The following is a 22,168-nucleotide window of genomic DNA, read 5'->3' as shown; positions in this document are numbered from 1 at the left end:
CAATGTGGGGGACATCACAAAAATAGTGTCGATAAATTACACGGAGGTAGCAACCAATGTTGACACTCCCACTTATTGAAGGAGGAAGAAAATACCGATAGAAATGGAGATGGTGAGGTGGGTTTGCAGGGTTGACACGAGTCGATGTCTATTTTTCATTCCTCACTCTCGTCGGGGTTTCTCGTCCTCTACTCGAGTTTTTTATTTTTATTTTATTTGATCATCCCTATATAAAATTAAAATAGTAATTTATAATATATCTTATTTTGGTCTAAAAATATAATATGGAAATCGTTGCTTTTCAATAAAATTAGTACAGAAAAACAAATCTGTGCTGCCCCCGCGCCTTTCGGGAGGCTGAAAACTCAAGACCTCGGACACGCCTGCTGAATTCACTCATATGAACAATCTGAGTGAGCAAATGTTCAGGGTTTAAGGGTTTTAACCAATCCTCTTCTCTGCATTTCTTCTCAGTTCCTACTCTCTTCTCTTCTTCTTGACTTTGGATTTTCCTTCCACTCGTCGGCTTCAATTGCATTAGTTTCAGCTTCTATAACATGTACGGCGATCCTCAACAGTTTCAGCAGCACCAGCAGCAGCCCAATCAGCATCCTCATGGCGGGGATTTCCCTAGAGGCCCGCCCATGATGAGGCAACCGTCTGCTTCTTCAACTACACTCGCTCCGGAGTTTCAACATCACCATCATCCTCGCCATCCCTCTGGCCCTGCTCCTCCTCCTCCTTATGAAGGTGAACTGTCTTTTTTTTTTTTTTGTTATTTATTTTTTTTTTTTGTCATTAATAATTTTTCAAAATTATCTTTTTTAATTTTAAAATTTAAAAGTTAATTAAAAACAGGAAACCGAAGCATATGGAAACAACAAATTAATGAAATGTAAAAAAGTCGTGCTCTTTCTCCATATTTGGTAAGATCATTGCCATTGATTTGGAAGTTGAAATTATTTGTTTTGTATCATTTTTAGTAACATCCAAATATAGGAGTTTGATTTGATTCATCGTATGGTTGAAGTTTTCCATATATACATCTCCATGAAAATAGTATAAAATGTCTCGTATTAATAAAGATATTTATTCTCAGTTATATATAACTTCCTTAGTTCCTTAATTAGTGTGGAACTTTGTTGGCATCTACTAATAATAATTTAATTTGAACCTCTTACTTTAAAAGAAATAATATGTATTATTACTGTGCTTGTGTTGTGTTGGCAATTTAACATATATTTCAAATATAATCGACATCAATTTTGAAAAAAAAAATGTTAACATTGAACTTTATAATTATTCATCTTAGATTTAAATTTCGTTAGGCTTCCTACANGTCTTTTTTTTTTTTTTGTTATTTATTTTATGGAATTGGGAGTTTTCTCTGCGACTCAAATCGTTTTGGACATAGGGTTGGTTGCTGTATTTCTTGGGGTGTTGTTAAGTTTGTCAGCTGGGTTTTCGACGTGTGGTTTAACAAATAATGTTGTACATACAGGAAGAATTATACTGAAGGCGTAAAATTGATTGTGGTTTTCATCTTTGTATCATCGTTTTATGGTCTGAACTTCACTTCATTTTCCCAAAAAGGAGCAAATGCTTTCGATGTTGAATTATTTTGATAATGTTTTCTATTGCAGACAAAAACCTTTGAGAAAGTGAAGAGTTCGCCATTTTGTGGGGACATTTTGCACGGGAGGGATGGTAGAATCTTTAAAGGATTTTAGAGGTTAGGTGAGGAGCTTTGGGGGTCGATTAGATTTAATTTGTCTTTCTTGGAGTCCTTCAATCACGCTTTTTGTAACTTCCAGCTTAGTCTTGTTCTTTTGGATTGAGATTTGTTCTTGTAATTAGTCTTGAGTTTTTTTTTTTGTTGGTAGACTTGTTTTTTTTGTATGTTCTTGTACATTCGTTCATTTCTCTCGATGAAAACTCTATTTGTTATTGAAAAAGAGAAAAAATCCACTTAGAAGGATGCAAGCCATTCCTACACACAATAGCTTTGTACCACAAAGCATCGGGCTCCATGAAGAACTGTTTAGCTAGCAACGCCTCAGTACATAATCTCAAGCTCCCGATCCCTAATCCTCCTTGCTCCATTAGCTCACCACCTTTTCCCACCTAGTCAAGTGAGAACCTCTTCCTCATCAACCCCTTTCTGCAATGAACTTCTCAGCACTCTCCCAATAAACTTACTTGCAGACACCAGAATCTTGATCAAGGAAAAGAAGTAATGGGGGATCCCACTGATCACCAATTAGATGAGTATAAGCCTTCCTTCTTTAGAGAAAAAGACATTTTTCCAATTAGAAAACTGTGTCTTACTCTTGTTCGAAATAGGCCTCCAAAAAGGTGGCTCTCTGGGAAGGGTACTGACACATTCTTTGTTATCAATGTTTATAGAAGGAAGTGTGTAGGAGGGAGGGGGATTAGTGTCTGGTGTTAATAATACGATGCATATGTTGGCATGTAGTTAGTCAGTATTATGTGTGGGAATCTTGGGGATCTATAGTTGTACACATGAGAGATAAAATGCGTGTTTGGTTTAGACTAAAGTACTCTGATAGAGAGAGAGGAGGTACCCTCTTATTTCCCAATCGTCTATTTAGAAACCTCTTTTGAAATATTGAATTCTGAAAAGAAAATTCCCTTCAATTGTATATCTATCTTTTTATTTCATGCCAATTTAAGACCTTCAAACTATGATGGATGCAACACTTCTCTAGATGACGAAGCTAGTGTTTGATTGTGCAACACTTCTATCTTTTTGTTTTGAGCACACGATTTAAAAATGTTCACAAAATTTTCAATTGTGCAAAATATATTATTATGAATAATAAGATAATGAGAAATCTAAGCAATTAGAGTATTGCTAGAGATTTAAGAGAGAAATGAGCATTTTCTTAGTTTCTTTATAAATGAAAAAGGACTTGAGATGTAATGTGCATGCCTCAGTGTGCCTTTGCATCAAAGAAGTGAGGCGCCCTTGACTTGCTTTTTAAAACGTTGGTCCCACATGCCCCAACATGCCTTGCACACACGTTCGATGTGGCAGGAAAACGCCTCTAGGACATGCTTGGGGATATTGACTTTTTTCAAGATTTCTTTATTATTGTTTCTTCTGTTTCTAATGTGTCCAAGATATATTTGTTGCAGCCCATGGGGATAGTTTTGCTGCAAAAAGAATGAGAAAGCTTACTCAAAGGAGGGCAGTCGATTATACTAGTACTGTTGTGCGATACATGCAGGTACACTTGTGTATGGACTTGACATATCTTGTCTTCTGGCATAGCTCTTGTTCTGAAATCGAGGTTTGGAGTAAATAGGCTGTATTAAGGCTACTGTTAAGCATAATCCAAATAAGAATGTTAATTCTATTTAGACTATTTGACTTCCACAGAGCTGAGAAAAGATCTTTTAGCATTGGAGAAGATGCAACCAGCTGTCTAGATAGATAATTAACTGAAAAATCACCAAAAAATACTTAAGCTTCTCTTCCTTGCGACTTACTTTTCTCCCAATCTTAGCTTCTGCCAAACCCTCCAACAATGACTTCCTTCTTAACAAAATTAAAAATTGTATCTTGTTTCAGTTCTTCCTCTATAATTTTGTGGGGTGGGGACGGACATGCCTTTTAGTTTTATGACTATTATGCTTTGATTTTAAATTTTTTATAAAAATTTCTTCCTATTTCTATTTTGGTCATGCAGCTTATAATATATTAGTTGATCTGCAGCTTCGTATGTGGCAACGAGATTCAAAGGAAAGGACTGTATTGCAATCAACTCCAGCAGCAGCTATTGATGTCAGTGATATTTTGTCTTTGAGAAAATAATTGTTGAATTGAATCATTGTTGTAATCATTTTTGCCCACTTGTCTTTTAAACTTGCATCAGCGACACTTATGTAATATTTTTACTATAGATTTATTTTCTGAAAGAAATAATTTTTGGTTTACTAGCCTTTGTCTTATTTGAATTCTCGATGCAGATGTTGCCTCCAGCTGCTAATTCAGATAATCCATCTACGAGCTTTGCAGCAAAGTTTGTCCATACGTCGATCAACAAAAATCGTTGTTCAATTAATAGAGTGTTGGTAAGTTCTACTTTTCTTATTAGGTGTAAGCAACAAAATTTGTGTGTGTGTGTGTGTGTGGGGGGGGGGGGTTCTCTACCCAGCCCCTACGTTGTCCCCTTTTCTTCTTCTTCATTTTTTTTTTTTTTAAATATATGTTCTTAAAAATGTAACGGAATGTGAGAAAGCTTCCAATGATTCCAAAAATAAATTCAATTGAGCGAAATCAAAGGGGAGGTCTCTAACATTAATGCAAGAATTTCAGACAATTCTGAACAGGAAGGAGACAGGCAATGCCCATGTACCAAATGTTAGTCCTCAAGAGCTAGCATCTAGAAGATTATGATTGTTACTATCAGAAATAATGTAAGAAAACAAAAAAAAAAAACAACAAAAAATGCAGAAGAGATTGGATGCAGCGTACAGAATACAATACCTGATTGGTATTGACCAAAACGGCTTCAATAGCATCAGAATCTTCATTGCTGGTATCCTTAACCGAAATAGACAAGGCATTTTCTTTACCACCTATACGGTCTTGTGCCTACAATAATATTTAACACGAGGCCTAGTTATTGAATTAAAAAGAATATATATTAACATTTTTCTCCCTCAACACAACGTATAAACTGGTAGTCACCACCACTTGATTNTATAGAGGATTTTTTACTCCAGTCATTATCCATCTTAGTTGGCACTAGCAGGAAGTAATCAAATCCTTGGTTAATCTGCAACTTATATTATGGGCTTAGATTTGCAAATTGGACTCTTCTGAAAATTAAATAGAGTAGCAGTTACATTCCATCAAAGATTTTTAGAATATCAGGACTTCCTTCATCTCTTCGTGAGAAAGATAGTATTTTCTGGCATTCCAGGACTTTCCTCCATCTCATTAGTGTTCAACATTTCTGTGTTGTCTTCCTTGTTTTCCAAAGTGGACTCCCACAGGGAGACGTCTTATTACAGGCTCACAAAGTGGCGAATTTACCCTTTGGAATGGACAGTCGTTCAATTTTGAAATGATTCTTCAGGTATATGGATTCCGTAATTAATGAAATTGCATAAAAAGGAATGATAAAGGATTTCTTGAACATCGTCATTGGCAGGCTCATGATCAAGCAATTCGGTCTATGGTATGGAGCCACAACGACAACTGGATGGTGTCTGGTGATAATGGGGGCTCAATAAAGTAATTTTACCCCAATAAATTGGATGTATTATAGGGTTTGTTTCACAATTTCACAACCAATTCCTTGTTTTCTCTAGAATAGATTTGTTGAGCAAGTAGTCATTTCATATTTAACGTTTTTTAGCAGGTATTGGCAAAATAACATGAATAATGTGAAGGCGAATAAATCTGCTCGTAAAGAATCAGTTCGGGACTTGAGGTAGTAAATAATAGCTTTTTTTAAATACATTCCTCTCGCATACTACTGTTTTTGATAGATAAATCTTCTTGAATCACAATATCTACTAAGAATATTAAGACAACACGTCATAGGGGTGAAGTTACAACCTGCCGATAAATCAACAATCTTGTACTATAGAAAACAAAGGAAAATTCTGAAATTCTACCCACAACAGAACCACACAGAAGCTAAAGATTTCATGAGGCAGAAAAATGTGAGGGGTGGGGTTTCTAGTGCTTTTGGCATGGTGGGAGCTTAAAATAGACTGGACCTAAACTATGGTCCAATTCTGATCGTTTAATTTCATTCTTCCAGCCACTGGGAACCTTCTCTTCCACAATTATCTCTAATCTAGAGGTTCTGATATTTTTTTCACGAATGCACATCTAAAGAGGCCTACTTCTTTTTATTGGTTTGGCTGATCATAATGAACTTGTTTTAAACATCTTTTGTACGACATATTTGAAATTCTGTTCCTGCTCTGATGATACTACAGTCAAAGTTTGGGACTTTGCTCGGTGCCAAGAAGAGCGTTCTTTGTCTGGTAATGTGCTTTGCATTTTCTTTATATGGTTTATTTCTAATTGTTTTAGTTGGAATGCTTGCTTAACGATGATATACTATCCTATGCCTTCGTTCTTTCTTTTGAGAAAAAAATGGCATGTGCATCTTATATATTTTTGGGGCTTCTTTTTATATTGTTATTATTATTACAATTACTACTGCTGCTGTTATTTTTTATCATCTTTTTTCATAAAAGTCGAAGTTTTCATGGAGAAAAGAACAAATATACAAACAAGTGCATAAAATTTTTGGGGCTTACTAGATTGAATTTTTTTTTGCCAGTTAACATGTGATACATTTTCCATTTTGGGAGTCTTCTTGACGTTTTACATCTGATGTTAGATGGGAAGGTATCTCTAGGTTTGATAATTTTGTTAATCTGTAAATTCTCGCCTAATATTCAGTTAGAGTTACTAAATATTGGTCAGGATAATGGTATGCTTGTAGGAAGTTTCCTACCAAGTATATGATTGAACAGCTGTGACTTGTGATTGTTAGTTCTAGATGCATGTTTAGCTCTTTTTTAGGTCTTATTATTTTACTGTGGATGACTGGAAGCAACATGTAAATGAAAAATTGAGAAAATTCTTACATCCAAATACTTGCAAATTGCTTCTTTAGCTATTGGATTTCAAAAATACCAAGTTTCATTAATGGTATGAAATATAAATACCAAAAATGGGGAAGAGCTCCCTGTAAAGAAAGTTAATAAACATTTCCAATTAGCCAATAGAGATGGTAGGCTATAACTATGTAAGTAAGAGGAATTTTTGCACCTAGAGAGAGCCAACAAAGATTTAGGTTTAAAAAAATTGGATCAACGAAAGTAATTTTCTATGCTAGTCATACTTGCCTCAATGCTAGATTTATATGGATGGTGTTCTAAAGTTATCGATACGAATATATAAATTTTTCAATAGATAACATCATAATCTCTACTTCTTTAGTTGTTGGCTCCTGTTTTTGAAGCAGTGATTGGCTAGGCATATGACATGAACCAAGACATCTCAATTATGTAATATGAACTTAAAGGAAAATGTGAAAAAAATATTGTTCAAACTACCACAAGACAAACTCAAGTTGCAATTCATGCTAGTTTAAAGAAGAATCGAGTTTCATTATTCTTGGATGGTTGCAAATTTTGGGTGGATGATAATTTAGAGTTATGATGTTTTACTAATGTATTTTAAGACTTTTTATTTATTTTAAGGTTACATTTACGCAGTGGCTAATTATGGTCATCAAGTATGAAGGTTAAAACTTTTGAATGCCTTATGGAAGGTCAATGGTTTCATTTTGAGGCTATATAAAGCCATGTATTCTGTCTTTGTAAGGCCGACTTAAAAATGTGGTAAAATGAGTATTTGTGCTTTATTTTAGCTCAGGACTAAGTTTCTTTGCTATTTTATGTAGCTTAGGCGGCATGTTTAGAATAATTCAAGCTTAACTTGATCAATCTTGCTTGTGAAGTGATTTGAATCACTGGGGTGCTTGAATATTTAGATCTAAAGGTTTTATTCTTCAATAAAGTTGTTAGATCAAATTCTCAAGAGTTAAAATTATTTGGAATGAAATCAAATTGATGGGAGGGTTTTAGCGTTTGTGAACTTGGGATTTGCACATCTAGAGCGCTTATGAGGGTTTTTAGATTCAACAAGCTAGGATTACCATATCAATATATTTAGACATTTTGTAATTGATTGTCGCAAGGTACATTTCCTTATGTTACTGGGTCAACAAAATTCACAGGTGTGGTTGGACTACTCTTCATGCTTGTCACATTGGATCTTTTATGTGTTTGGTTTTGGTTGTTGTCAAAGACGCACTTATTTTGTGATTTGTTTGTTAAGAATCTTTGAAGTAACCCAGATTTTCTGTTTTGAACTCAGGCAGGCCATGGGTGGGATGTGAAAAGTGTTGATTGGCACCCCACCAAGTCTCTTCTAGTTTCAGGTTTCTGCCTTGTTTCAGGAAATTTTTTCCAGATCTTTCCGTGAGTGATCTTGTAATATTTATTACTCTGGCTGAAATTTTATCAGGTGGCAAAGACAACCATGTGAAACTTTGGGATGCAAAATCCGGGAAAGAGCTTTGTTCATTGTGAGTTCAATATCTAGTTATAAATAACTAATATTAATGCTGAACTAATTTGTGAGGAATGATGGTTATGCTTTCAGTCATGGTCATAAAAATACAGTACTAGGTGTCAAATGGAATCAAAATGGTAACTGGGTGCTGACTGCTTCAAAGGATCAAATCATTAAGGTAATTAGTTTCTCTAATTTATGGATATTAATATCTTCTTATTTTCTCTTCCGTTTATGTAGTTTTATGTTTATTTTTTCTTTTTCAGCTTTATGACATCAGGGCTATGAAAGAGCTTGAGTCGTTCCGTGGGCATAGAAAGGATGTGACCGGTAATTGATTACAGTTATAGAATGTTTCATTGGATGGGGATAGTTTGTAAACTGACCAATCCACATTTAACATTATTTCAAGTGGTACCTTTATTTTCTTTTCATTCAGTTGGCTGCTCCGGCTCTTCGTTAATGTACTTTTGTTTATTTAATTAATTGATTAACATGCAGTTTATAATGAGAATATTGTATCTCACTTGTGGTCTGAGTATTTTTGGTAAATTATTTGTGTTGGTTCAAAAAGTTTTTTCTCTAAGGTTTTGAGTACCATTTTAGCATGCATAAATCTTTCATTTAAGATTTTCCTTATCATTTGTGGCACATCTAATTGAACATCTAAGGCTAGGATTCTTCATGAGTTTGAAAACTAACATCTTGCCTCATGTTTAGCTGAGTCGGTCAATTTTAATGTTAGAATCTTACTTTTATCAAATGTAACCCTCAAATCCAAGTTAGAAGACCGCCGTTAGAGACCCACCAATAAATTAACCAAAATTCAGCGTCCAGAATATATGCCAGAAATTATTCAAGCCCAGGCACAAAAGCACCTCGAGTGTCTACTCATTTTGCCACAAATTGATTAAAGAAAAACTACTGGATGGTATTAATCTCATCCCTTGTGAAGTTTGCCGTCCAATTTGGAAAAATTAAAGTTTTAAGCTCAAATTTAACATACTCAGCTAATATAAGGATAAAATAAATATTTCCTTTTATTTTATTTTCAAGATCAGTACTAATATAAAGGTGATTTTCCTTTTATCTTATCTTGAAGGTAAATACTGATATTAAGGTGATTTTTTTTCCAGCATTGGCCTGGCACCCTTTCCATGAAGAGTATTTTGTTAGTGGGAGTTTTGATGCTCTATATTTCATTGGCTTGTTGGGTATGTTTGTGCTTTAGTTTCAATTTCTTGTATTGTATATAATCTATGTTGTTTACGGTTGGGAATAGTTTTGTTTTGGCTTTGGAAGGAAGAGGGATAAGTCTTTGGATGAAGACTATTATGGTAAAAAAAAGAGTGTTTGAGATCCCTCTTCCTCATTCTTTTTTTCTTGGTGGTTGATGTTCTTAGCTATGGCTACAGAAATGGAAATACGAGTCTCGTTGAGGATTTTCACATTTCACATGGGTTGCGAATTCATCTTTCTCATATGATGTTTATTGATGATAAGTCAATGTATTTGATAGAATTTCAAATTTCTTTTGAACATGCCTCTTGAAGATAGTCACATTGTTGGATTGATCCGTGAGATAATGCTAGGATTTCCATTTTTCTATATTGATTCATTTTATTGTGATTTAATCTTGCTTAGTGTGTTAATACAATTAATGATTACAATGATTTAAAGGTCTTGAATCTCATTTCATTACACGATTTTCTTATTTACAGACATGAGACTCCTCAGATTGAAATTACCAATGCACATGATAATAGTGTGTGGAACCTCGCATGGCATCCTATTGGTTATCTTCTGTGCAGGTTTGGATAATTTTGGATTCTGTGCTCTGGATTTGTGCCTCTTTACTATTGTCAATTTTGTTGGAACGTTTGTTTTAATAGGTTCTCATCCGATTGTTATTAAAAGAAAAAAAAAGGCTCCAATCCTTTCTATAGCTGCTTCGTATAGAATAATTTTGCTACCCTTCAAATCTAGCAGTATGTTATTCATTTCATGTTCTCACACAAACCATACAAAATATCTCACACTGAAGGGTGAGCTTTATTAATGAACTTTTATCAAAATAAGGGACCACTTGTATCACCAAATGGCCGGACAATCAGTATATCTATTCCTCACGTAGAGCATGGACGAATATGCTTTAAATGGAGTATCTTGTTGGCGGAAATCATGCTCGCCTTTAGCATGATGTGGATTGTGGTCAGGCTTCCTTACGCTGTCTTCCCTGGTTTGTACAGCCTCTCAACATTGAAACATAGTTCTATAAAGGAAACATGGAAGGTTGACACAAGTTCCGGTATAGGCAGCCTTGTCACATCTCCTCCCCACCTAAGAAGCACGAATACCGATATGAGACACGAACACGAAACGACATGGACACGATGACTAATCAAGGACACACTTATTAAAATATATATTAAGAAGGAAATTCGAAGTCTGTTTTCTGTTTTCAAAATCTGTTTTCTGTTTTCTTCCTACTACACTATTCTGTTTTAAGGTAGCATGTAGATCAATGCCTTCTTGTCAGCTGCTCCTCTGTAGTGAGGTAACTATATGTGTTCTGATGAATGAAGGATGTTTTCTTTTGCAGTGGTAGCAACGATCACACAACCAAGTTCTGTTGTCGAAATAGGCCAGGAGACACTGCTCGTGATAAGTTTAGCACAGGTGAGCTCTATTGAATACCCAAGATTGAGAACATGTGTGGATGCAAGCCTTGTTTATTTGGGTTTGGCTTGAGCAGGCCTTATCTAAAACTTAGCGTCATTATTGATTTGTACATTCTATGTATAGTGCATACGTAATCTAGCATTTGTACTTTTGTCCTAGCATGCGAGAAGAATTGATTTGCATTTGGAAATGTCATCTGTTTTTAACTTCACATGTTTTTTTATTAGGTTACAATGAGCAAAATCCTGTTGGTTCTGCTCATATGACTGGTAACTTTGCAGTACCTGATGGACCTACTTCGCCCGGACCATTTCCACCTGGGTTGGCTCGAAATGAGGGAACCATTCCTGGCATTGGAGTTGCAATGCCCTTGTCTGACACTGCAGTAATGGGAGAACGTAAGCAGCCACATCAAATTTCAATGCCAGTAGGGGCTCCTCCCCTCCCACCTGGTCCACACCCTTCTCTTCTTGCTGCCAATCAGCAGCATCCTTTTCAACAAAATCCTCAGCAGTTCATGCAGCAGCAGCAGCAGCAATCTCAGCACCACCAGACGCCACATATGGCCCCATTGCCCATGCAACCTCAAAATTTACCGCAGTTACAACCTCCTTCACATTTCCCTTTGCTTCCACACCCAAATTTACCTCGACCACCCCAGATGCCCACAATGAATATGCCTTCACAACCTGGATCATTGCCTTCATCAGGACCTGCCATGCCTGGTCCCATGGTATGCTATTTTGCTACTTATTCTTTTCATTTATTTTTTATTTTGAAATTATGGAGTTTTAAATCAAACAGTCAATAGACGAGTTTAATTTTTTAGTTTGATAGCATCTTTTAACCGTTCATTATGAACTTACGAATAATTTCTCATGTTCATTTTTTACATTATTGTTTTTAACATAATCAAAATAAATTGAAGATGAATAGGAAAAGAGGTAGAGCTACTTCAATTTTCTACATTTTGTACCAAATATAAGACAAAAGTTTATACTACCCACACGTCAGAACCGTCAAATTTGCCTCTGTATTCCCAATCATAAATTCTAAAGCAACTTTGAGATTGAGCATATCCCTAGCAGAAAAAATATACATGGACTCGATGAACCCGTGTTCAAAAATTAAAAAGAACTTGTGTATATTGTGTATTGATTTTCAAGCATGAGCTTTTGTCAATTAAAAAAAATATTATTATTGTTTTGTCAAACATATCAATTAGCTATAGTCATGCTCAAAAAAGTTGTTTCATGCTGTAATTAAACTCGAATCCATGAAATCTTTCAGGCTTGAAAATTGTCTTTGAAAAAGGACAGATAGATGTATGAAACCTTAGGATGGGATAGCACTTTTTGAACTCTTTTGAAATGGAATTTATGCTAAACATATTTGTACTCAATATCTAAATTTTCTACTTTGGATGTTTTTTTAGACCTGTTGCTGTACTTAGTTGCAGTAAAAAAAAATTGAATCTATTTTTCATGATTTTATGCATATTGAATATTTGAATTCTTCTAGCATCTAGTAAGTGAGGTTTTTGGTAAAAAGTTAAATGATCTTGTGCATTTCGTGGATTTTATTCCATGAAAAAGACATAAATTGAGTGTAATTATTTAGGGTGAACTCGTGGAAATTCTAAACATGTGAAGAAATATAATGCCAAGATTACTCGTGGTAATACCCCAAGCAATCTTGCTCCAAGAGTTGTTTTTTTTTTTTTTTTTTTTTTTTTTTTTTTTTTTTTTTTTTTTTTTTTTTTTTTTTTTTTTTTTTTTTTTTTTTTAATGATTTATGAAGTTATGGATAGTCGGAAGGGATCAATACCATTAAGTTGAAGTATTGAAGAAACGTTTGCTTCATGATTTGTAAATGGACCTTGAATCTTGCAGTTTAGACTTTGGATATACCATCGAATAAGTTTCTTATACGTTCTATTGATCTAATTGATCTCTCCCATGATAGACCTCTCCTTTCTCTTCCTATAACACCCTTTTCCCTCTTGTGACACAAGGGAAAGGGACAAAGACTAAATAGATCCAAACTCATTCTCTGAACACTGGCCTTTCTTTTTCTTAAGTTTGGGGGTACTGGCCTCTCGTGGCTTTTGGATCTCCAGTTCAGACATGTGATTTTTTATTTAAAAAAGGCAGTAATTAATAGTTTGGGATGAGTTATCGATGACTGCTGACTGGTCCTTTTGAACAATGATGTGCATGAACTTCTGCCTGTTAGAATTGTACTAATGGCATTGTGTGATTTCTCACCCCACCCCCCCTTTTCTTTTGAAGGCCTGATGAACTTAACTTTGCTTATAGGGGATGCAAGGATCTATGAATCAGATGGTTCCTCCCATGCGACAGAACCATTTTGTGGGCATGAATCAAATGCACTCTGGACCTATGCCTACTAGTGGCGCTCCACCTTCTGGTCAAGGTTTTCAGAACAGCTTAACAAATATGCAGGGCCCATCAAATGCGTCTAGGGCACCAATGTATCTACAGGGTGGTGCATTTAATCGAACACCGGCTGGGCAAATGCAAATGACACCAGGGTTTAATCCGTACCAGGTATGATTATGATGGTTATCGTTATCACTAGTATCTTCATTCGGCTATCAGTTTTCGATCACAGAGAAAACTTAATTGGAAGTGCATTTAAGCATCAAACATTGAGCCTGTTAAATGTGTACTCTTATTTATGACACTGCAATTGAAACCAAAATCTAGGCTGTATTGTTCTACGAGGCGGTTCAAATGGGATAATCCCGTTCTACAACTATAACCAAGGCAAGTAAAGAGTATGTCTTTTAACCGTGTGGGGGAATAGGATTCATCGAAAGAGTAAAATAGAGAAGGCAGACGAATGAGTTGTTTTTTTTTTCCCATTTCCTAGTAACACATTATGTATTGGCAGCATAGCCCTCAACCAATCTCAAATCTGAATTCGTCTTTTCTGAATGTGCGAGGTGTTAAACAAGCTGATGATATTAGACGGGTAAAACAGATGAAAGAGTGAGAATAGAGGAAAATGCAATCTAATGAGGGCAAAAGAAATAGAAAGATGGGGAATTTGAAGCTATGAGCATGCATGAATAATATCTATAAGCTTTTGTTACTAGTGAAGTTAATGGCATCACGTGCATGATCTTTTTCATGGTTGCAAAACTGATTGACAACCTAAATTATTGAAACAAGTTACTCTGTCGAGTTTGTTTGCTGCAACATTGTGGTAATTTAACTCATGGAAGATTGATAACACTGTCTTGGTATCATAGTTTAGCAGTGCACAAATATTTCAATTATTGAATGGTGTTCGTACGCATGAATATTCTTTTGTTCTATGGCCGTTCTTGGAACTTTTCTTATTAAGCGTACCCGATTTCTTGAATATTCTGCTTTCTTCTTTGATATTTTAATGATTGAATGGTGTTCGTACGCATGAATATTCTTTTGTTTTATGGTCGTTCTTGGAACTTTTCTTATCTAGCCGCCCGATTTCTTGAATATTCTGCATTCTTCTTTGTAGTTCGGTGGTCAACCCGGGATGCCTCCGCCGCAACCACCAGGCGGCGGGCCTCATAATACCCAGACGCCTCAGTAATCCATCCACCATCTACGTGTGCAACTGGAGAAAAAGCCCCTTCCCTTTCCTATGCTACCTTTCAAAATATCCATAGTTTGCTGTGAAGATGTGTTCTAGAGGTCCCCTAGAGTAAGGGCTGTTGATACAGAGAAACTAAACCTTTCCCTCCCTCCCTTAGATTTTAGTTTCTATTTCAGTTTTGTCGTTTATTTCTTGGTTTGTACTTTATTTGAACTTTTCAATGTTAATTTTCATGTATTTTAGACGAGGAAAACCTGTATGTGACATCATTACAAGTTTCATTTGTGCATATTTTGCAGATTGAGGGAGATTTAGAGTGATATATACACACACACACACACATCTTGAGTTGTCAAAGTCCATTGTGATTAAAGCACCTCGACTATCCTTACAAGACCACGGTACAAAATGAAGGAATTGAAATGAAGACACTAGGTGAAATCAAGGTGGACGAAATGAAATACTAAGTGAAATGAACACGCTACAAAATGAAGGTGGACGGGATAGAAGCTGGCCTGTCCGAATCTCTACTGCCGCCCTGCTCAAAGCCTCAACTCAACATTTAACTGCAAAATCTAAACAGTTTAAACAAAAGGGTTTCCAAATTTATAAAGGCTACATAATTTGATCAAAGTCAATGGAAGTCCAAAGGGGCTGTGCCCCCAAACATTCTCGCAGGCGTGGACGACAGCCCGCACAAGCCAATGCGCACGCCTTACTCTGCGTCTGCGCGTCCTTGCCGCCGCCGCTTTCTTTTCAAATTTGATCCTTGAAGAAAAAGCATTTGGATCCCATCCATTCATTTGCTCTTCATTTCAACTTTATTGCAAACTTCAGATATTACAAATTGTATCAGAGCCATGTTTCAATCTTGAGACCGGTGGGTTATGGGCCCACCACGCTTCCGTTGCTCCACTATGATTCTTTCTATGATAGTCTAAGGATTCTTTCTATGATAGTCTAAGGTCATCGTTAGCAGATATTGTCTGTTTTGGCCTGTTACGTCTCACAGTTCTAAAACGCGTATATTAAGAAGAGATTTACACACTTTTATAAGAAATACTTTGTTCCGAAATTACTCACAAGCACTTCACTACTAAGCACAATAAAAACACTTTTTTGTAGAACTTGACTTCTTAATGAATCTGCCAAAAGTCCCACCATTTTGTATTTTTATTTCGGCATGAAAGAATTGGGTTCAAACTCAGAAAAAAAAAATGTAGTCGGCTGAATTTGCAAGTCTCGGAATTAAGTTTGGGAGGGTTAACAAGGGCAAACACGGAACTTTCTAGTATATTGGGAAACGAAACATTATTTGTAATGGTGTGGAAATCTCTTCCTAATAGATGCGTTTTAAAATCGTGATTAACGATCATACGTAATGAACCAAATCAAATAATATCTGCTAGCAGTGGCTTTAGGCTATTACATTTATTTTTTAAAAAATTGAATTTTTATGTTAGACAATTTGAGAGTGTTCATAGAGAATTAAAAATTTATTGTCAATTAAGAGAAATTTTAAAATTTTTCAAAATTCTGACCATGGAAGTCAATTAAGATTTAAAATTTTTTATTTAAAAAATTAATATAAAAATTATGTTTATGCATTTGATCTAAATTCAACTAATACATCCATTATTAATAATGTTTAAATTGGTCAAAAATTATTAAAGTCAACCCATTTTTGTAGTTGGATTTAAGCCTTTATACCACTATTTGTATTATTGTTTATAGGTCACCTTTACCTATATTAACTATTTAAATAAATAAATATTAATCGGTGGATCCCTTAACCAAGCCACTGCTTATAAGTCACTCATTTATTCTTCAACCGTTATTTTACTACTTCGAAACTCACAATGATCTGTTTCACTTTTCGATAGGGCGATAAACTGCTTCAAAAATTGATGAAAGGGAAACGACCCAAATCACCTGATAAAAAGAGGTCGGAGTAAACGAAACAGCCATGAAGTTTACTTCAAATAAGACAGTATTATTCCTCTCATTAAATTTATTTCATGCTCGAGATCGCTTTTTAAAAGATTAAATAAAAATAAACATTGATGTGAGGAACAAGAATAATGGTGTAGAAGAAGCAACTTCAATGTGTGTTCCTTTTCATAAAGATTTTGATGATATATTATATGCTTTGGTAGGGCCCATTTAACACATTACAATCATGGTGGGGCCTCATCAAAGATTTTCATGTTAGGATAATATACATACATATACATACACACACACACACACATATATATATATATATATATATATAATAGCCCTTAAAGTCCTCAAGGGTCCTATTGCTATAATTGTACTATTTTTTAATATATATATATATATTTATATTTATATTTATTTGCACTTATATAAAAATAAATCAAATCTAATTAATTAATTATTATAAGGTTTGACATGGAACTATTAAATTTTTAGAATTTTATTAAGAGATTTAATTATCGGTAAAAGTTGTAGATTAATAATTAAAATAAGGCATCAAATTTTATTATATTTATTATAGGTTGGGTTAAATAAATTTTTGAATTTTTTCTTTAAAAAAAAGGTAATGTATACATAAATTTTTTTATTAATAAATATTTAATTTAGAATATATTTAATTAAATTTATGGATATTTTAAATTTTTTTAAAAATTATTAGATATTTTTAAAAAATAATAAGATACAATCAGCTTTTAAAATTTATGAATTTATTAAAAAAAAATTATTTAAAATCTCAAGTGATTTGAAATCTTTAAGAATTCATGTAATTTATAAGTAAATTAGTGCCATATTTGAATTTTCTATTATAAAATCATAATTAAAAATTTATATTAGTAAACTTTTTATTTTCTATTATTTTCAGATACCATATCAATATAAAAATTTTAATTATATCCTTTTTCAAATCTTTCTTGGAGATAACGAATTTAAAATTAATTTTTTATTACTAATTTCTTTTTTTTTTTTTTTCTTTAGGTGAAGGATATATTAGAGTTAAATTACTATTTTGGTTTATCGAAAACCGATATCATGAGTCAAATTATGTCTCTGTGGCATTCCGAGATTTGGGATGACATCAGTTTGCGTAGCCCATGTTATTTGGGGTTAAGATGATGAGATAAGATGTGAAGATGCATTCGATGGACTTTGGCTCAATGTAGAGTGAAGGTCGAGCCTTATGATTTGGTTTAGAAGTTACAAGCGAGTGAACATGCATGCACGAGCGGTGTGTATGGATTAACGAGCTTCGTTTATGCATAAATTATGTTTGATGAGCGAACGAGAACCTAGTTTAAATTCTAGCGAAACTACAAATCTGGACGAAAAATGAAAGTGGAGCTTCGGTTTCACTGAATTGTCATGAGATGCGATGTCTTACATCGGTTGGAAGATAAACGAAACATTTCTTATAAAGACATGGAAACTCTTCCCTAGTAGACGAGTTTTAAGACCTTGAGGGGAAGCCTTTAAATGAAAAATCTAAAGAGAACAATATCTAGTAACAACGAGGTTGAGTTGTTATAAATGGAATCATAGCTAGATACTGAGCAGTGTGCCAGTGAGTATGTTAGTAAGGACATTGGGTCCCCCTTCTTCCTAGTAGACACGTTTTAAAACAAAGACAATATCTGTTAGCGGTGGACTTAGGCTATTACATTATACGATAATATATATAGCATTTTAGTGACGACACAACGGAGTTAAATTAACCATGGTTAAAGTGTGAGGGGGGTTATTTTATAATCTAATCTCATCATATTTTAAAATTAAATAAATTGAGACGTCAAAATAGAATTATTATAAAAAAGAGAGGGAAGAAAATGGTAAGAGAAGTTGGTGGGGGATGTGGTTGTACTAAAACAGCCGAGGCAACAGGCGCGCCCACTGGCTGCTCGAAAATCAACGAACACTCTGATTTGGCAAAATCAATTAAACAATTGGTCAAGAGTCGCCCCCGTCTAAACCAAATCAACCTTGAAGATCCTCTCGATTCCGAATCAAATCTGTCGGATCTCGCTTTCCAACTGTCACATTCCAAGATTTTCCCCCCTCCATCGAATCGATCTTCCCTCCTTCCATCCATAGATATAAAACTCCTTCGATCCGTTCTCCTTCGTATCGGTTCTCTATTCGATCTTCTTCTCCAATTCCATTTCTCTGTCGCTGAAGAATCGCGTTTCTACCAGCTATGGGTGTTGCTGTGGCTGTTGATGTTGAAACCACTCGGTTTCATGTTCTTGCTGTTGATGATAGCTTCATCGATCGGAAATTGATCGAGCGCCTCCTCAAAACCTCCTCCTATCACGGTATTAATCGCTCCTTCCTTTTTCTGTTCACGATTGGATGTTTTTTTTCTTCTTCGATTCACGACTAATCGATGTTTGTTGTTCTGTTTTTCATTAGTCACCGCTGTTGATTCCGGTACCAAGGCCTTGGAATTTCTCGGTCTTGTTGAAGATCCTGATCTCGATGATGATGTTGATGATGAACAACACTCCAAACTCCCCCCCTCAATTCAAGTATGTAGCCCTAATTTTCCCTCTTGCCTCGAGATTTTTGTTCATTTTTGTTTCTTCTGTCTCTAACTTGTTTGATAATTTCTGTTTTCAGGAAGTGGATGTGAATTTGATCATCACGGATTACAGTATGCCTGGAATGAGTGGCTACGATCTCCTCAGGAAGATCAAGGTTTGCCCTAATTTGTTTTCCTCCTTCCGATTCTACAGAGCAATCCAAAGAATCGAATCCACCGAGAATCAATAACTAATTCGTGCGATAAAATTGCAGGAATCGAAATCTCTTAAAGACATACCAGTTGTGATCATGTCCTCTGAGAATGTTCCTTCAAGAATCAACAGATGCTTGGAAGAAGGAGCGGAAGAGTTCTTCCTCAAACCAGTTCAATTGTCCGATGTGAGGAAACTGAGACCTCATTTGATTAAAGAAAAATCCACAAGGAATTGATGAAGAAGAAGAAGATGAACAACTCCTGAACTAATTTTAATTTTGATTTTAGTGATTCTGTAAAGAATTAGATCCCAAACTGACTACCATTAGCAAATTCTACACACAAATTTTCTCGGGAAACTAACAGAAAATCAAAGAATGTATAGATCTACTGCTCATTTTTGTCTCTGAGGATTTGATTTATGAAGTAATTTTTTGTTTCCTCTCTCTTTTCTCTTTGAATTATCATTGAGAATCATCGTAAGAACAATCAAAATTGTTCATCCCCAGAAAAAAAATAATATAATAATAATAATTCCTTAATTGATCATAATGCTAATTTGTGGATGATGAGTTGTTTTTAAAAATTAAATAATACAATAATTTCATAGAAAAGATACGCATATATTCTTTTTCCATAATTGTCTCTCAATTGGGTTGAAGGGGCGCCTTGGTCCATTAAAAAAAGAATCAAATTTCAATAAATATTTTTAAAATAGATATTATTTCAAATTTGTTAAATAATTTATAGATATCATATTGTATTTACTTATTTACCCTTTTCTATAAAGGTTGAGAATATAAACACAATATATATATATATATATATCTTATGAAATATAAATATAGTATATAAATTTGGGGGTCTATTTTTTGTTATTAGAAATATTTATTTAATGGAGAATTATGAGAGAGATCAAGGCACAAAAATTGAAAATATATAATATATTTTCTCATTTAACAAATAAATAAATATATATATTTTTATAATATTTAAATTTGCATTTTTTGAAATTATTTAATTTATTATATTAAAAATTATTTGAAATGAATGTTTTTTTTTTAATACAGATACAGAAAAAAAAAATTCTTTATAGGGATCCGATCTTATAAAAATAAATAGAAAATTTTGCACTCCGTACGTATTTATTTGTCAGGTAATAAATATTAAATTTTTCATATTTCTCTTTTTAAAAAAAGTTACGTTCATATATCAATATGTCATCATATCGCTTTTAAGTTACTCTTACGCGGTATGTATACATACATGTGTGCATCTATATCTATATAGTCCAATACGAGTAAAATTAAAAATTTAAATATTTAACTTTAAGAGAATAAAATAGTAGATCTTCGTGTAATTATCTAAAAAAAATTTATACTAAATGAGCCTTAATGCTATTTTTGGGGACCTATGTATAGACTATTATATACGTATCATTAAATTAATTAATTAATTAGATATAAATGGCTTGATATCTTTTTAGATTCTAGCTTTTGATTTGTAATATCAACCCTAATTGGGCCTATACTTCATAGCCCATTTATTTTATATAATTGGGCCGTACTATAAGTGGCAAATATGTGGGCCTACCAATGGGCCTCATATCTTTTTAGGATTCTCTTCCATAGTTCGAGATTATATTTCCGTTCGGGTCACTATCTCGTTACGTATCGCGGTTAACCTCATAATTTTTACACCCTTTGTTCTCCTATTTAAATGATGGAGATCTCACAATTCACCCTCTTTCGGGACTTAGCGTTCTCGCTAGCACTCGTTCCCTTTTTCAATCGATGAGACACCCCTCTTTGTGGCTCAGCGTACTCGTTGGCACACCGCTTGATGCTAGCTTTGATATCATGTAACAGGTCAAGCACACAGTTGATAGATATTGTCCGCTTCGGCCCATTATGTATCGTCGTCAGCCTCGTAGTTTTTAAATGCTTATGATAGGGAGAGGTTTCCATACTCTCATAAAAAATGTTTCGTTCCCCTCTCCAACCAATGTGGAATTTCACAATCTGCTCTCATTCAAGACCAGCGTCCTTGTTAGCACATTGCTCGGTGTCTAACTCTTATACCAACTATAACAGCCCAAGCACACAACTGACAAATATTGTCTGAATCAGCCCATTATGTATCATTGTTAGCTTCGTAGTTTTAAAACGCATTTGATAGAGAGAGGTTTCCATACCCTTATAAAAAAATGTTTTATTCCCCTCTCCAATTGACGTGGGATCTCACAATCCACCCTCATTCGAGGTCAGCATCCTCGCTACCACTGGTTCTCCTCTCCAATTAATACGAAACATTAGTGGTAGAATATTTTATTATATTTTGTTTATAAAATATTATTAGATTTATTAAGATATAATAATATTGAAAATTAATAATTATATTATTAAATCTACTATTTAGATATGAACTCTTATATTCTTTTCTATCTCCTTTTAATGTAAAATGATTTTTACTATTTACCATACCAATTTAAAATATTAAACCAACAACTAATTTACATAATTACCAAAAATAATGTACTTTTTACTATTAACATCCCGAGACCACCCCTTTTGTGCAACTCTCTATTGATCATATTGTAAATGTAACATCTCGAAGCCACTGCTAATAAATATTGTTCGTTTTGACCTGTTACTTATTGTCGTCGGCCTCAAAGTTGTATAAGGAATGTTTCGTTTCTCTCTCCAAGCAACGTAGAATCTTACAATTCACTCCCCTTGGAGGCTTAACGTCCTCGCTAGACACACCGTTCGGTGTTTGACTCTAATGTCATTTATAACAACTCGAGACCACCGCTATCAGATATTGCCGTCAACTTCACAATTTTAAAACGTGTCTACTAAGGGAGGATTTCCACACCCTCATAAAGAAATGTTAGACATTAAGTTTCCTCGCTAAACAACCTCCAAACGAGCCTCGATAATTGTCATATCAAAACTATTGTTAATCATGCAATTGGGTTGCAATCTAAGCCATCATTTTTGAGTTGTGAATCT

At 34.4% G+C, this 22,168-nt stretch overlaps 2 protein-coding genes across 2 annotated transcripts; both read left to right on the top strand.

The window, feature by feature from the left end:
• Nucleotides 1-342: 342 nt before the first annotated feature.
• On the top strand, nucleotides 343-14,584 carry LOC111487497 (flowering time control protein FY-like). The gene is given in 19 exon segments (XM_023134913.1): nucleotides 343-750; nucleotides 3,160-3,251; nucleotides 3,740-3,808; nucleotides 3,994-4,098; nucleotides 5,013-5,108; nucleotides 5,184-5,266; nucleotides 5,394-5,465; nucleotides 5,933-6,030; nucleotides 7,944-8,003; nucleotides 8,090-8,150; nucleotides 8,228-8,315; nucleotides 8,404-8,467; nucleotides 9,274-9,324; nucleotides 9,327-9,351; nucleotides 9,859-9,948; nucleotides 10,740-10,816; nucleotides 11,047-11,552; nucleotides 13,138-13,389; nucleotides 14,348-14,584. Coding segments are annotated over 19 exon segments (2,157 nt in total). The 5' UTR covers nucleotides 343-557; the 3' UTR covers nucleotides 14,423-14,584.
• Nucleotides 14,585-18,278: 3,694 nt separating this feature from the next.
• On the top strand, nucleotides 18,279-19,596 carry LOC111486903 (two-component response regulator ORR4-like). Its single transcript, XM_023134066.1, has 4 exons — nucleotides 18,279-18,732; nucleotides 18,830-18,945; nucleotides 19,037-19,114; nucleotides 19,214-19,596. The coding sequence occupies exons 1-4, from the start codon at nucleotides 18,615-18,617 to the stop codon at nucleotides 19,388-19,390; spliced, it is 489 nt and encodes a 162-aa protein (XP_022989834.1). The 5' UTR covers nucleotides 18,279-18,614; the 3' UTR covers nucleotides 19,391-19,596.
• Nucleotides 19,597-22,168: the final 2,572 nt, after the last annotated feature.

The sequence above is a fragment of the Cucurbita maxima genome, unplaced genomic scaffold (genome assembly GCF_002738345.1).
Source record: "Cucurbita maxima cultivar Rimu unplaced genomic scaffold, Cmax_1.0 Cma_Scf00012, whole genome shotgun sequence".
NCBI lineage: Eukaryota > Viridiplantae > Streptophyta > Magnoliopsida > Cucurbitales > Cucurbitaceae > Cucurbita > Cucurbita maxima.
Note: the sequence above shows the minus strand (reverse complement) of the source record. Positions and strands in the feature narration are given on the sequence as shown.